Below are 15,384 nucleotides of genomic sequence, written 5' to 3'. Positions count from 1 at the left end.
GTAGCTCAGATGCGCCAGGCATTCTACACAGAAGCCTCAGCTGTGTGGGAGTGCATGGATTTTTTATTTTTATAAAGCCCAACTTTTCAAGTTATTTTTCATGTGGTGTCTGTTTCTCCGGATTATGAGGCTCAGGATGTCATTTGGTATTTCTTAATCAGAAAGAGTTGTCTAGCTAGCTCACAGTAATTCTTAAATTGGTCACTAATTCAGATGACATTTGTCCTTGTCTCATTTGTTGATAGAGTGGAGCCTAAGTGCTAAATCTCCCAATAGTTTTAAATTAAACTTTTTTTTTAAAAAAAAGTTTTATTTCATTGAAGATGATTTCCCATTAATCTGTCCATGTGTTGGACACAAATGAACAACATTTCTTCTTTCAACAGTGTGTCACTATGACAATATCTTGTAAGTGGGGAAAATAACAAGTGGAAGGTTTATAGGAAACAGAGGTAGATAGGACTGTAAAAACTCTCTCATCTCTTCCTTCTCCTTCACACTTCATAAAATTCTTTCTTGGAAGTTGTCTGTTCTAACTGTTCCACATTGGCCTGCTGGTCAGCCTATAGCTGGCAGCACTGAATAGTCACCTATCATTCATTCAATAGATGTTAGTTTAGCCTTGTGGAAAGCATTTTTGTTGCAAACCTAGAAGAGAATATGAAAGTAAATACCTTTGAAAACGAGTTTGAATACTGAAGTAGTCTGTTATGAAGCCACCTGTTCAACTTGTCCCAAATGCATTCTGTATAAAGTACCAGCCTCTGACACCTGGTTTAATCACTTCTGGATCTTGTGAGTTCCTTTTGTTCTGGTGAGAGAAGAAGCACTTGATAGTCTGTGATATTTACACACACAGTATTTCCCTTTGGATGATGGATCACAGATAAGCATTAATTTGGATGAACAGATAAGACAAGATAATATCTTTAGAATTATTAACAGATATTCACAAAAGAAACCTTTCCTGAGGCATAAAACAAATATATGTAGAAAATGAAAGATATTGACAGAAAAAAATGCATATTAGATTTGTGTCTACGATACTAACCCAAGGCAAAAACCTAAGGAAGTTACAGAAGTAGTTTGAATAACATCATTTCTGTCAGTGAAAAAAGTGCAGACCCACCCTGTCTTCTGTCTATCTAATCTAGCCTACTTGTAGTGTGCCAGTCACTACTGATACTAGGAACTATTCAGAAAGATTCTAATACAGTCTTTATATTTCTCAACAAGAGAACAAACACACATTTCTTCTTGCCCCTTTTGTCCTACAAGGACGGGCAAGTATTTTTTTCTCTGAAACTGAAGCCAGGTTCAATTAAAGTGTGGAAACAGGACATTATAAAAGTGGAATTTTTGGATTCTATATTTATTATTACTTAGTGGTTTCCATATCTAATTTACTCAGTTTACAACTGAAAAAAAAAAGAACCCTCCTCCCTCTCTTCTTCCCCCACCCCCCCGCCATTGTCAGTCTTGCAAACTCAGCCTGGGATCTGCCAGTCAAGCTGATCTCTAACTGGTTGTTTCAGAGTAACAGCCATGTTAGTCTGTATTTGCAAAAAGAAAAGGAGTACTTGTGGCACCTTAGAGACTAACCAATTTATTTGAGCATAAGCTTTCGTGAGCTACGGCTCACTTCATCGGATGCATACTGTGGAAAGTGTAGAAGATCTTTTTATACACATAAAGCATGAAAAAATACCTCCCCCCACCCCACTCTCCTGCTGGTAATAGCTTATCTAAAGTGATCACTCTCATTACAATGTGTATGATAATCAAGTTGGGCCATTTCCAGCACAAATCCAGGTTTTTCTCCCCCTCCCCCCCCCCACACAGTGGGTTTGTGTGTGGTGGGGGGGGAGAGAAAACCTGGATTTGTGCTGGAAATGGCCCAACTTGATTATCATACACATTGTAAGGAGAGTGATCACTTTAGATAAGCTATTACCAGCAGGAGAGTGGGGTGGGGGGAGATATTTTCTCATGCTTTGTGTGTATAAAAAGATCTTCTACACTTTCCACAGTATGCATCCGATGAAGTGAGCCGTAGCTCACGAAAGCTTATGCTCAAATAAATTGGTTAGTCTCTAAGGTGCCACAAGTACTCCTTTTCTATCTGGTTGTGTCATCATCAGTCATCAATCATCATCATCATCAATCATCATCATCAGATAAAGATTCTACAGTGAGAATTTTGCTGATGTCTCTGATGAAAATGTGTAAGGAAGATTAGAATCCAATCACCCTCCTACAGCTATTAGCTCTGCAGTAAAAACATGTTTAAAATGAAATCTTTATTAAAGTAAAAACCACTAACTGTATTAGCTCAAGAACAAATGTCCTTTCTGGTCATGTTAATGCATAATGGCCCAGTCTGGGTAGTTTAATTCTGATTTCAAAGCATCTGGTACTTGCCACTGCCATACAGAGGATACTAGACTAGGTGGACCATTGGTCTGATTGGATGTAATTCCTTTTGTTAGTAAAATAAGCAGATATGCACGGGTAACTATTCTGCAAAGACAACTGCACAGGTGAACCCCTGTGCTTATGCAAAGCCCCACTGATTTAAACAGGGCTTTGCATGAGCACAGAAGTCAGCCTACACCAGAGGTGGATAAACTTTTTGGCCCAAGGGCCACATCTGGGTATGGAAATTGTATGGTGGGCCATGAATGCTCACAAAATTAGGAGTTGGGGTACGGGAGGGAGGGAGGCTCCGGCTGGGGATGGGGGCTCTGGGGTGGGGCCAGAAATGAGGAGTTCAGGGTGCAGGAGGGTGCTCCGGGATGGGACCGAGGGGTTCGGAGGGCGGGAGGGGGATCAGGGCTGGGGCAGGGGGTTGGGCTGTGGGAGGGGGTGAGGGGTGCAGGCTCCAGGCGGCACTTACCTCAAGCAGCTTCCAGAAGCAGCAGCATGTCCACCCTCTGGCTTCTGCACAGAGGCACAGCCAGGCGGCTCTGCATGCTGCCCTGTCCACAGGCGCCACCCTTGCAGATCCCATTGGCCACAGCTCCCAGCCAATGGGAGCTGTGGGAGCAGCACTTGGGGTGGGGACAGCGTGCAGAGCCCCCCGGCTGCCCCCTACACGTGGGAGCCAGAGGGGGAACATGCTGCTGCTTCCGGGAGCTGCACGGAGTGGGGCAAACTCCGGACCTGCTCCCCGGCAGGAGCTTGAGGGCTGGATTAAAACATCTGGAGGGCCAGATGCGGCCCCTAGGCCGTAGTTTGCCCACCCCTAGCCTACATGGTTCTCTTTGCAATGTCAGGGCCACTGGAAGCTGGTATGATGAGGAAAGAGTTGCCGTTTTTCAAATAGTCACTTCAGTTACCACTACACAGTAAATGTTATTAATGAGATAATGACTGGAATTCCAGAAAGAAGAATTATTTCATTTCCTTCACCGTAGTAGTTTATATTATGCTATTTGAGTTAAAGGAGAAGGAAGATATTTTGCTTTATTGGTTGTTCTGCTATTACTATAACAGGATCAACATTTTAAACCTTTTAAAGTATTTTAGCTTTTAATTTGTACTGATTAGTTAAACTGATCTACTGTCACTAATGGTATTGTTAACCTACTTGAAGCAGCTCCGAATTTTACCCTTCTGTGGCTTAACTGCCACCCTCTTCCTCGTCCCATCTTCTAACCTATTCATCAATGAAAACTAGTAATTTAAAGGGAGACTAACTCATTTAGCACCTTTGAAATACCCAGCTGGAATAGTTAATGTTGACATCTAGAGTGTTATCATTAAACTTTAGCATTCACATCCACTGAGATGAATGGAGGGGGTAGAGGAGTTAACACCAGGGATCATAGAAATCTGTTTGCCACGGAAACACACGGAATTTACATTTTTTCAGAGATTCTTTATTTTTTACCTTTTGTGAAAAAATTAAAACATATATTAACTATTAACTAAATGTTACTGAAAGTACCAGCGTCACTTATTCAATGCACGTAATCTCCCCCTCTTGTGGTTGATTTTTGAATGTGCTTGGAATTTACAGTGGAGCCATGTTTATCTGATCTAATTGGGACTAGGGCCAGATTGGATAATGAAAAAAATTGGCAAAGAGCTTTCTATACCTTATTTTAAGATGTGGAGGGCTCAGGCAGACAACCCGAGCCCCAGCTGCCTGGGGCGGACATCCTGAGCCCTGGGTGGCTGGTAGTTTGATGAACAGAGAGAGCCAGATAATGGAGAATTGGATGAACAAGGTTCTACTGTATAGCAATAAAACATTGTGTTCAACTGATACCTATATCTATTGTGGTTAAGGAAACTGAAGTTCAGTGTTTCATTTTAATCATGGAAAAACACAGATTTTTTATGTTTTTTTATCAGAGTTTGGGGGTTTTTTTATTATGGAAAACTAGGATCCCTGGTTAACACTGAAGTTTTAGTACAACTCCATAGAAAAGTGGTGTTATCTTTACACAGAGCTCTTCAATGACAAGACTCATCTTGAAGCAAAATTAAGGAGTTGCTTTTGTTGAATTAGCGTTGACAGACCCATAACTTTTCATTAGTATAAAACATGTATGACGAGGCACCTTCTCCATCCATCTCACTGGACTTAGCACTTCCCTCTCTGGCAGTAGCGGGGCCAGAAGTAAATCAGCCTCCCCATGGACAGTGTTTGCTTTCCCACTCTGTATTTACTTATAGGTATTTTCAAGGTAGGCCTCAGGGCTGGCCCAAGGAGTGCTCCTTCACCAAACAAAAAGAAACCAATTTACAAACACAAAACAAAGGGGGATATCTTTCTCTGCCCCTCGCTGCGGTGGGGGTGGGGGTTGTCCTGTTGTAGGCCTGAGGTGTCAGTCCCTCCTCTAAGCAAGCACTCATCTTTGGTTTTTTCCCCTGTAGGGAGGAGAACAGCCTCTCACCCTGGAGAAGCCAATCTCCCTGCTGCCACTAGTCTTTCAGTAGCTTGTCTCTCCTCCCCCCTCACTCACCAGAGGAAGGGTTTTTAAAGGTCGCAGGCAGCCCTTAATTGGACTCAGGTGTCCCTAATTGACCCAACGTAACCCCTTCTCAGTTTGTAGGAGAGAAGGCCCTTATCATTCTAGGGATAACATACTGGATTGCGCCAAGGAAACATCTGTACACGCTCACACTTCACATCCTTTATTTCATCACTCTTGTGTCCCGCCCTGATACGAAGTGGCGGGACCTATTACCACTTCTTGAGGGTGAGGAAGCCCAGTGGGCCAGCCTATACTCCACCCTAGTCCCAAGGCCCGCCGGGGATATCAGTTGGCAGCTCCTCCATGGAGCCGTGAGCACCAGCATGTGCTTGGCACGGTTTACCCCCATCCGTGCCTCCTGTCCCTTTTGCGATGTGAGGGAGACCCTGGTGCACCAGATTGCAGCCCTTATTCCAGTTGCTCCTGGACGTCCTTTTATGTTTCTGGCTGCACTTTTCCCCTCACCTTTTCATATACACAAACTGTGGCGGTTCAATAACAAGACGGAACACAGCTTTTAGCAAGCAAGCGAGCTGGTCTGCTGACGGGCTGCCTGCCTGTCAGCTTTCCATCTTCCCTTTTATTATATCTCTCCCCCCTGCGTATTACATACTTCCACCGCAAAAAGACACAACAAAGGAATATATGACTTTGATTAATATTCTTATTTACCAGCCTCTATCTACTACAATCCTAGTTCTCAGGCCTTGAGCCCAGGCCAAGGAAGCTTCCCACGGTTACTGTCCTTTAATTGACTTCCCATGGTTCATATCTGGTCCTTGTCCTTGGATACAGCAATGTGTGCGTTGCTCCTACACAACAGTCAGGGTGTGCCCTGACTGTTTCCAGGTGGATGAACTAAACATGAACCCTTCAACAAACACTATCCATGGCCCCACAAAGTCGTGGGACCTCCTTGTCAACCTCCTCCTAGCGCTGGCCAAAGTAGCCGTCTATAAGACCAAGGAGAGGAGGTTGGCTAAGGGGGTTTCCTGTAACTGTGGGGCCTATTTCCAATCCTGCCTTCGCTCACATATCCAGGCAGAGTTCCTCTGGGCGGTGTCCGCTGGTTCTCTTGACACCTTTGAGGAGCGGTGGGCACTGTCCAGGGTTCTCTGCTCGGTGTCCCCTTCAGGTTCCCTTTGCTTGACCCTTTGACCTTCACACCCATCCCTGTTATATTTTTGGTTGTCCCCTGTAATTATTTGAGTTTCTGGACCTTGTGGATTCTCCCCACGGGCTGGGGGAGGGTCCTTTAGCAGTGGACTGCCTGCCCACTTCCCAGAACTCAATATGAACACTCTCTTGCAGCTACCCAGCCTGACTTTGTCATACATGATAAAGCAAATGATAAGGACATGTATTAAAGAACCATATTTCCATATTGGTACCCAAATCCCTTCAGAATAGTACAGAACAAGTTTAGCATTTTGTGATAAGATTTTGTTTGCTTGTAGTTTAATGCATTTCTTCTTTAAGAATGTTGACATACCATATTAAATTAATTCATTTAAACTTTTTAAACACTATCATGTAACCATATTTATTTTACTTTCTGTAATTTCTTATTTATCTTTAAATTCTGTTTTGATTAATAAAAGTTATCGGCCAGATTCTTCAGCCCTTACTCATGCTGAGAAATACTTGAAACCAATGGGACAAACTGGAAAATAAGGTATTACTTAAATTGAGCTATGGCAACATAATCTGGCCATATACAATGAAAAGAAGTGTTGGCTCTGTACTTTAGAGTAAGCACCGTGAAATTCAACAAATTGATCAGAAGTCTGATATAAGTAATTGCTTAATAATTATACCACAGATAAAATTTTCCTAAGTGCCCAAGGCCCAGATTTTTAAAGTTGTTTAGGCATTGTTTTGCTCAGTGTTGCAATGCTTAACTGGTTTAGAAGCCTTTATCTCATTTTTAAAGGGAGTTAGGCACTTCGGAGTCTAAATCCCATTGACTCTCATTTAGACTCCTAGGTACCTAAACACCTTTTTAAAATGAGATTGAGGCTCCAAAATCAGGTGCTGAGACCCTGACAGCAGCAACACCTAAATACTTTTAAAATATCTGGACCTAAATGACTTAGGAGACTAAGTCTCATTTTCAAATTTCGTTTTTCTCAAAGAGATTTAAGTGCCAAGGCCTAGATGCTGGAAGGTATTTAGGTGCCTAACTCCCATTTTGGGAGTGAGAAGCTTTAATACTTTGGAGGATCTGAACCCAAGTGTCTAAGTCACCTTTGAAAAATGAATTTAGGCTCCCAAGTCATTGAGACACTTTTGGAAATTTTATCCCACATCTACCCCAACTTTGTTACAATGTCTTTATTTTGAGAGTAGTTTCAAAATAACAACTCGATGTGTGATGGATTTTGTGTTGGTGAACTAATTTATTAAGCAATTTAAATATATTCTGTTAAAAATATTATGGGCAACAAGATGTAAAAAAACCGCAAGTCTGTTAGTGATAACATGATGCTTTCAAGTTGAAACCTAATAACAGCATTGTTTCAGTATTAAGTCTGCAAAGTCCTTACTCTGACAAATCTCTGCTGACTGGATTAATGCTCCACTAGAGAAAAAGCGTGTTATTAAAAATTCAATAAAAAACAGATTTTCATATTTTAGAATTGCATTAGATAAAGAAAAAAACACAGACTTGCTGAAAGGAATATGTCGAATCAAATCAAAATTAAACAACAATTACCAGATTTTGGTGAAAAAACAAGATTACAGAGTATGCTGAAATATCTATAAGGGAACCTTGTTCAATTAAAAGTGTACCCGATGATTGGTAACATGTAACTTTGATAGTGGGACAAATTCTGCTGTTAGTTACACCAGTGTAAATCTTTAGTAACTGCATTAACTTCAGTGAAGTTACTCTAGATTTACATCAGTGAAACTGGGCCAACTTTCTTCCCTTAGGCTTGAATAGAGACTGGGAGTGGATGGGTCATTACATAAAGTAAAACTATTTCCCCATGTTTATTCCATCCCCCACTCCCCACTGTTCCTCAGACGTTCTTGTCAACTGCTGGAAATGGCCCACCTTGATTATCACTACAAAAGGTTTTTTCCCCCCTGCTCTCCTGCTCAGAATAACTCACCTTAAGTGATCACTCTCCTTACAGTGTAACACCCATTGTTTCATGTTCTCTATGTATATAAATCTCTATGTCCATATGTGGAGAAGTGTCTGCATTAAGGCCTGGAGCACATGGAAGGGACAATGCTGCCCCTGTGATATTTGTCCCCATTCCTACAGAATCCCCTTGGTTTTGGACTTCATTATTTATCTAAAATATATAGCAGGGATGGCCAAACTTACTGATCCTTTGAGCCGCATATGATAATCTTCAGAAATTTGAGAGTTGGGCACGCCTGCCGGGGCTCAGGGCTTCAAGCCTCCCTCCTGCTGAAGTCCCAAGACTCCCTCCTCCCCGAAGGGCTGAAGCCCCTAGCCCCACCACCCTGCTGCAGAGCAGAAGCCCTGTGCTCCCCCTTCCCCAGTCTGGTAGGTAGAGAACAGGGTGCGGGTGTGGGGGGCACCGCAAGCCACACTTTAACTGTAAAAGAGCCTGATGTGGCTCACAAGCTGCAGTTTGGGCACCCCTGGTGTACAGCATTTCTAAGATGATTACCACCACAGAGTTAGAAGGAGCAGAGAGAAAGTGGGGCAGAGGATCTGGCCCAGCTTTTCAGGATTCTCCCGTTCTACCCAAACCCATAAGGGTAACCAGCTAAAGTTAATATAGACCATCTGTATTGTGGCAAATTGCTGGCACTACTATGATGGGTCTCTCGCTTTCTCTTCTGGGGGGGGGGTGTTTCAGGGCACCATTTCTTGCTCCTGAACTGGGGTATTAACTGCCCCACTAGTGTCCTAGAGGAGGGGAGTGGAGAGGGAGGGACTCGGGGCCACCCTCTACTCCAGGTCAGCCCAGGGGCCCTAGGGATAGCGGTAGACCACTAGAACTAGCGGTTCCTTCCCCTGGGCTACTTCCCTCTCCTGCCCTTCAGCTTGTGGGGCTTCCTGCCCTCCCTCTGCACAAACCAGGTGTCCCTTTACCTAGGGTCTTGGTCTTCTTAGCCCACCACAGCACTTCTCCAAACTCTCCTCTCCTTCCCTCCAAACTGCTCTCTGCTCCAACACCAATCCACTCTGTTTCAACTCCTCAAAACTGCTCTTTGCTCCAATTCCAATCCACTCTGCTTCAACTCCTCCAAACTGCTCTCTGCTCCAACACTAATCCACTCTGCTTCAACTCCTCCTCTTGTCTGATTGAAGCGGGGGGAGGAGGGGATTATCATGTGACTGGTTTCAGGTGCTTTAATTGGCTTCAGGTGCTTTAATTAATTTATAGCAAACTTTCTTCCCTCTACAGGGAATAAGGCTCCCTTCTAACACTCTCCTGCTGCCCTCTGGTCATGCTGTATCACAATATATTAACTGCCATTGGTTTGCCCCAACACAGGAATCTGCAGGGCCATTGTGGGACAGCTGCATTACTCCACCTTTGTAAGATGGTATGCCAGCACAACTGGGTGAACCTGCAAAATAATTGTTCATCCCTTCCCTCCAAAACAATCAACTGTCCACCGAGATCACACCAGTTTACACAGAGCCAATGTGATGAAGCTGAGGAGGGTTAGCAAAATGGTTCTTTGGGGGTATATCCAAGTTTAACTAGGCTAGGGAATAACTCCGTGGACTGCGTGCGGCCTGCGAGCTGCGTGTTTGAAACCCCTGAGCTAGGCATTATATATAACTCAGTCATAATGCTAAAGACAGGCCTGGGCCTTCAGAGGTAACACCTGGAGAACAATTTCTGCTAAAAACTGTGAAAAGGTCAGCACTACTCAGAACCTATCTTATGCAAAGCAAAAAGGACCACTCTGAGAGCTGTAAAGGTTTCAAGATGGACATCTGGTTTACACGCAAATGAGGGGGATGGAGAAAAACAAATGCTGAGTGAAAACCAGGTGTTCAGAGAGCAATATGCATTGTGAATCCAAGAACTGTAACAGTGAAATCCCAGTAATCTGAAGGACTGTTAAATTATTGGAACAGTCATGAGATGGTAATTTATTTATTTCAGTGGTTTCTTGTGGGAAATGTGCTGATTCATCTGGGATCTTTTTGAGAGAGGAGACATAACAAGTGGGTGCACCCCTCAATTGGGTGAAAAGCCCTATCTGGCCTTAAAAATGTTGGTTGCTTCCCATAACATGAAGAACATCTGGGAAGAGTTGCCGACTGAGATGCCATTCCAGCTGGCCGCTCAGGGAAAGGAAGGCTTTTTGAAAATCCAAGACCTGTAGAAAAACAAGCAGTGTCCCTTTCTTTCAGTCTGAATAGAGAAACTCTTTTGCACTACTAGAAAAGATTATCATGATTGTGACATCTTTAACTGAACTACAAGTTCCCTCTGATTCTCAAGATCCCAACTGAATGTGAACTGTGGAAAGAACTGAAGAAGTCGTATAGATTTTATATCTAATACCAGGTTAAATTGATCAGGTACATTGGGAGCAAATAAATAATTATCAGGACACCTTCTACCCTTCTTCCCCCTGCACAGGCACATTAGGTGGCTCATGATTGAACCCAACATGATTGTCAAAATTGACCCTGGAAATTATTATATGGACTGTGGGGATAAAAAACAAATTTGTGATACCACATGAGAATAGTTCATTCTGCTTCAACAGGAAGCTGTGGTCCATGGGCACAAAAAATATAAGGAAGCATATCTGAGGGAGCACGTGCAGTAACGTCAAAGCATTAAAAAATACCTACATGATTTGATACCACCTGAATTATGAGAAGCTCAGAGAAAGGAAAGCAATATCTTGATTTTAAAATGTAGAGATTAAAATCCTAAAGAGTTTATTATTATCTGAGCTTGTTTCAAACAGAAGTGTATGGTAAACTTGAAAAAAATGTTTCTTAATTAATTACTTGGGTTTATAACTACTTGGTGGATTTCAGAGGAAAGAGCAGTTTTAAAATAACTCAGACTGTGTATTTGGAATTACTTTACAAAATATCACATATAGGTATTGTGACAGAGTTGGGCCAGATGGCTACAGGAGATTGATAGGATGCAGATATATTAGCCCCAGATTAAGCAGGTCCCTTTCCCCTGGTTACGGTAACAGGGGAGGTTCCAGAACAATCAGGAACTTGATGGAACCAATTAAGGCAGGCAGGCTAATTAGGACACCTGGAGCCAATTAAGAAGCTGCTAGAATCAATTAAGACAGGCAGGCTAATCAGGGCACCCTTCAGTCAGTGAGGGGTGTGCAAGGAGGTGAGAGTGAGAGGGTGTGCTGCTGGAGATCTGAGGAGTAGAAATGCTATCTGGCATCAGGAGAAAAGTCCTGTGGTGAGGATAAAGAAGGTGTTGGGAGGAGGCCATGGGGAAGTAGCCCAGAGAGTTGTAGCTGTCCCACAGCTGTTACAAGAAACACAGTAGACACCTGTGATCCACAGGGCCCTGGGCTGGAACCTGGAGTAGAGGGCGGGCCTGGGTTCCCCCCAACTCCCTATTGGATACAGGAGGAGTTGTCCTGGACTGTGGGTTCCACCAGAGGGGAAGGTCCCTGGCCTGTCCCCCAACCCACTAGGTGGATCAGCAGAGACTGCAGGGATTGTTCTCCTTCCGTTTCCCCATGCTGGCCAGTGATGAGGTTAGCTAAGTGAACGGCAGGTTTGAGTCACTAGCAAAAGTGGCCAAGCTGAGGGCTGCCGTGAATCTCTGAGGCGAGCAAATCCACCAATAAGTGCAGGACCCACCAAGGCAGAGGAGGAACTTTTTCACAGTATGTATATGTGTATGGGAAAACTTGATTTATGGTTTGTTTTTGTTAATAATACTTGAGAAAAAATAGTTTGACATTTAAATTTAAGGAACAAAATAATTGTTGAAAATATTTATATTTCTGACTTTAGAATTAGTGTTGGCAATGGTCTTTGAATATCATAAAAAGCATCTCTTTTAAGATCTGTTTGGACAATGGCTGTTTCTTAAGACTAGTAGGATAAAGCAAGATCAACACTTTGTCAGAATAATAGGATTACTATGGATTATATTTGTTGAATTTAATTATCAGGTTTTGATAAACTTTTCAGATTTCCAAGTTACATTTAATACATATACTTCTTATTATTAACTGTCATATAACTTTCTTTATTTCACTTTTGAAAGCTTTATTTTGTTTGCTCTTTTAATTTTGTTTTAATTAATAGCAACTGTAAATACAGAAAAAAAGTCTTGAGCCTACTTTCTTAGTCTAAACAACATAGCTTCCAAAAAAATTTGTGAAAAGTCTAGAATGATTAACTAAAATGATATAACTGTAGTGTTTACCCCTATATATCATGCACAGTATTTTAACTGAAAAAAATAAAATGACAATGCACTGCAAGTTGGCTAGATTGTCGGGCTCAACGGGTAGTGATCAATGGCTCCATGTCTAGTTGGCAGCCGGTGTCAAGTGGAGTGCCCCAGGGGTCGGTCCTGGGGCCAGTTTTGTTCAATATCTTCATAAATGATCTGGAGGATGGTGTGGATTGCACTCTCAGCAAATTTGCGGATGATACTAAACTGGGAGGAGTGGTAGATACGCTGGAGGGCAGGGATAGGATACAGAGGGACCTAAACAAATTGGAGGATTGGGCCAAAAGAAACCTGATGAGGTTCAATAAGGATAAGTGCAGGGTCCTGCACTTAGGACGGAAGAACCCAATGCACAGCTACAGACTAGGGACCGAATGGCTAGGCAGCAGTTCTGCGGAAAAGGACCTAGGGGTGACAGTGGACGAGAAGCTGGATATGAGTCAGCAGTGTGCCCTTGTTGCCAAGAAGACCAATGGCATTTTGGGATGTATAAGTAGGGGCATAGCGAGCAGATCGAGGGACGTGATCGTTCCCCTCTATTCGACATTGGAGTACTGTGTCCAGTTTTGGGCCCCACACTACAAGAAGGATGTGGATAAATTGGAGAGAGTCCAGCGAAGGGCAACAAAAATGATTAGGGGTTTGGAACACATGACTTATGAGGAGAGGCTGAGGGAACTGGGATTGTTTAGTCTACGGAAGAGAAGAATGAGGGGGGATTTGATAGCTGCTTTCAACTACCTGAGAGGTGGTTCCAGAGAGGATGGTTCTAGACTATTCTCAGTGGTAGAAGATGACAGGACAAGGAGTAATGGTCTCAAGTTGCAGTGGGGGAGGTTTAGGTTGGATATTAGGAAAAACTTTTTCACTAGGAGGGTGGTGAAACACTGGAATGTGTTACCTAGGGAGGTGGTAGAATCTCCTTCCTTAGAAGTTTTTAAGGTCAGGCTTGACAAAGCCTTGGCTGGGATGATTTGATTGGGGATTGGTCCTGCTTTGAGCAGAGGGTTGGACTAGATGACCTCCTGAGGTCCCTTCCAACCCTGATATTCTATGATTCTATGATTCAATTTTTTTTCAGTTTTCCAACATGTAGCAGCAAGAAGTGGGAGGATGGCATTACTTCATTTATCCCTCACACACACTAATTCAAGCATTGGTGTGAACACTTTTAACTGTTACTGTTTATTACTGTTAGTAAAAAAGGGGACACCTGTGCTTTATTAAATATTAATATTATAAACGTTTTTCACCATTGTCTGTAAAAATACATTTTATAGATTGAATTTTCTTAGCATCTGACTTAAACTTCTCTCTGTTCATCCTCCAACAGAATTATTCAGAGCTGTTGGCTCTGGTCCACCATTTCTTTGTTAAATGTTTAGAATTTGTAAGCATTGTGAACCTGTTGCCAGTGCTAGTAATCCTAATTCTTGCAATTTATACTTGTCACTTTTCTTTGAACTCTGTTAATGCTCATTGAAATTGCACATGAAATGGATTGAAAGTGTCTTAACAAATACCAAATTGGAGACAGAGTGAATTTTTTCTTTATGTGTCAATCATATTTTGGGATTTTGTTTTTGTTTTTCAGAACTGTGACCTGGCCCAGCAGAGTATAGTTCATATTGTTCAGAGTCCCCTAGACAGTGGTCAGAAAAGGACTGACGTTGAAACTGCCAACGCTGGAGGTATTCTAGGAGGCATGGAAAAAGAGCCTGAAAGTCTAACCCGTGTAGACCTTAGTACCAGCGTCCTCCCATCTTATTCCGCAGGGCTGGCTGTTATTCTGGATACTACAGACAACAGCATTTCCCTTCCATCTGCTAAATCAGGTAACTCACTGAGACTGTACAATTCAAAACTTAGCACTGACATTTCAAACTTGTCCTTCATAGTGGGATCGTTCTATGCATTGACACAGCCACAATTTCTTTTTGTCTTTTAAACAAACAATATAATGTCAATAATGTACGGTGAATATGTAGCTGAGCTTTTGATGTGTCTTCTAGTAGAGTATGTCGTACCTATGCCTGGGGGATGAACAGAATGGTTTGCTCTTCCTTTTCTTAACTTTTATAGTACTATTTAGTATTATGGATGAATAAAACAAGCAACCGCCGTCTATTCTTGTAACTGAACCTGAAACCAGTTTCCTTGACTACAATATTAGACAGCTGATGCATTGAAATTTTAATCTAATTTACAAGTTTTATGGCAGTTTTATGTTCACAAATTTTATTAAAATACTTCTATGAAAGTTTTGTAAAGACACAACAAACACAAGTGAACTTACGGTATGGATTTAAAAAGTTCTTATTCACAAAATTACAGTTTACAATATCCATTCTTCATTCCTGCCATCTATATCTGGCATGAATGAAGTAACAGGCAAATTGGCAAAAAATATCAAGAGCCAGTGTATTAATAATTAAACTGAATTTTGAAAGAGATTCCCAGGCCTCACTTTTTCCAAGAAGGATCCCTAAAATAGTATTTCAATCTTCTAAGAGGAAACATCCTTACTATAATCCCCACCGAAAACTATGCATTTCCTAAATGAGTAGCAATTTCTCTGTGGAATGCGACAGTACTGAAGTGACTTTTTTTGGTAATTCATTGAAGATACTGTTTAAAAGATCAATACACAAACACCTTTTTGTAGAAGCAGAAGAGTCCAATTCTAGAAATAAGGCAAACCGAAACCTCTGAGATTAACCTGACCAAAAGAATCATCTTTACAATATATGGATTACCAAAACTGTTAAAATAACATTTGGAGAGTGTTGTAAGTAAATCATGAAGAAAGTGTACAATTCATGGGTGGGTCACAGAAGTGTTCCACAACTGACTTGATCAACCTCTCACTGCCAACTAATGATGAATGAGTGCAGTTTACGAACAAATTAGTGCCTAGCTTAATGATGCACATCTCACATTCTGAATGAGTAATGAGACAAGAGGGGTGCATGCTAATTTAAATC

At 42.1% G+C, this 15,384-nt stretch overlaps 1 protein-coding gene across 7 annotated transcripts in view; it reads left to right on the top strand.

Moving 5' to 3' along the window:
- Positions 1–15,384, top strand: part of PRKN (parkin RBR E3 ubiquitin protein ligase) — a 1,197,054-nt gene that overhangs the window by 405,445 nt on the left and 776,225 nt on the right. For 5 of the 7 annotated variants that reach the window (XM_043544306.1, XM_043544304.1, XM_037895120.2 and 2 more), the window contains one exon: positions 13,995–14,235. In XM_043544306.1, the coding sequence (XP_043400241.1) occupies positions 14,106–14,235 (130 nt within the window). In that variant the 5' untranslated portion in view covers positions 13,995–14,105. The remainder of the gene's footprint in view (positions 1–13,994; positions 14,236–15,384) is intronic. The other 2 variants (XM_037895119.2, XM_043544303.1) reach the window with 1 other exon arrangement.

This window comes from Chelonia mydas, chromosome 3 (genome assembly GCF_015237465.2).
Source record: "Chelonia mydas isolate rCheMyd1 chromosome 3, rCheMyd1.pri.v2, whole genome shotgun sequence".
NCBI lineage: Eukaryota > Metazoa > Chordata > Testudines > Cheloniidae > Chelonia > Chelonia mydas.
The sequence above is the reverse complement of the archived record's forward strand: the minus strand, read 5'-3'. Positions and strand labels throughout refer to the sequence as shown.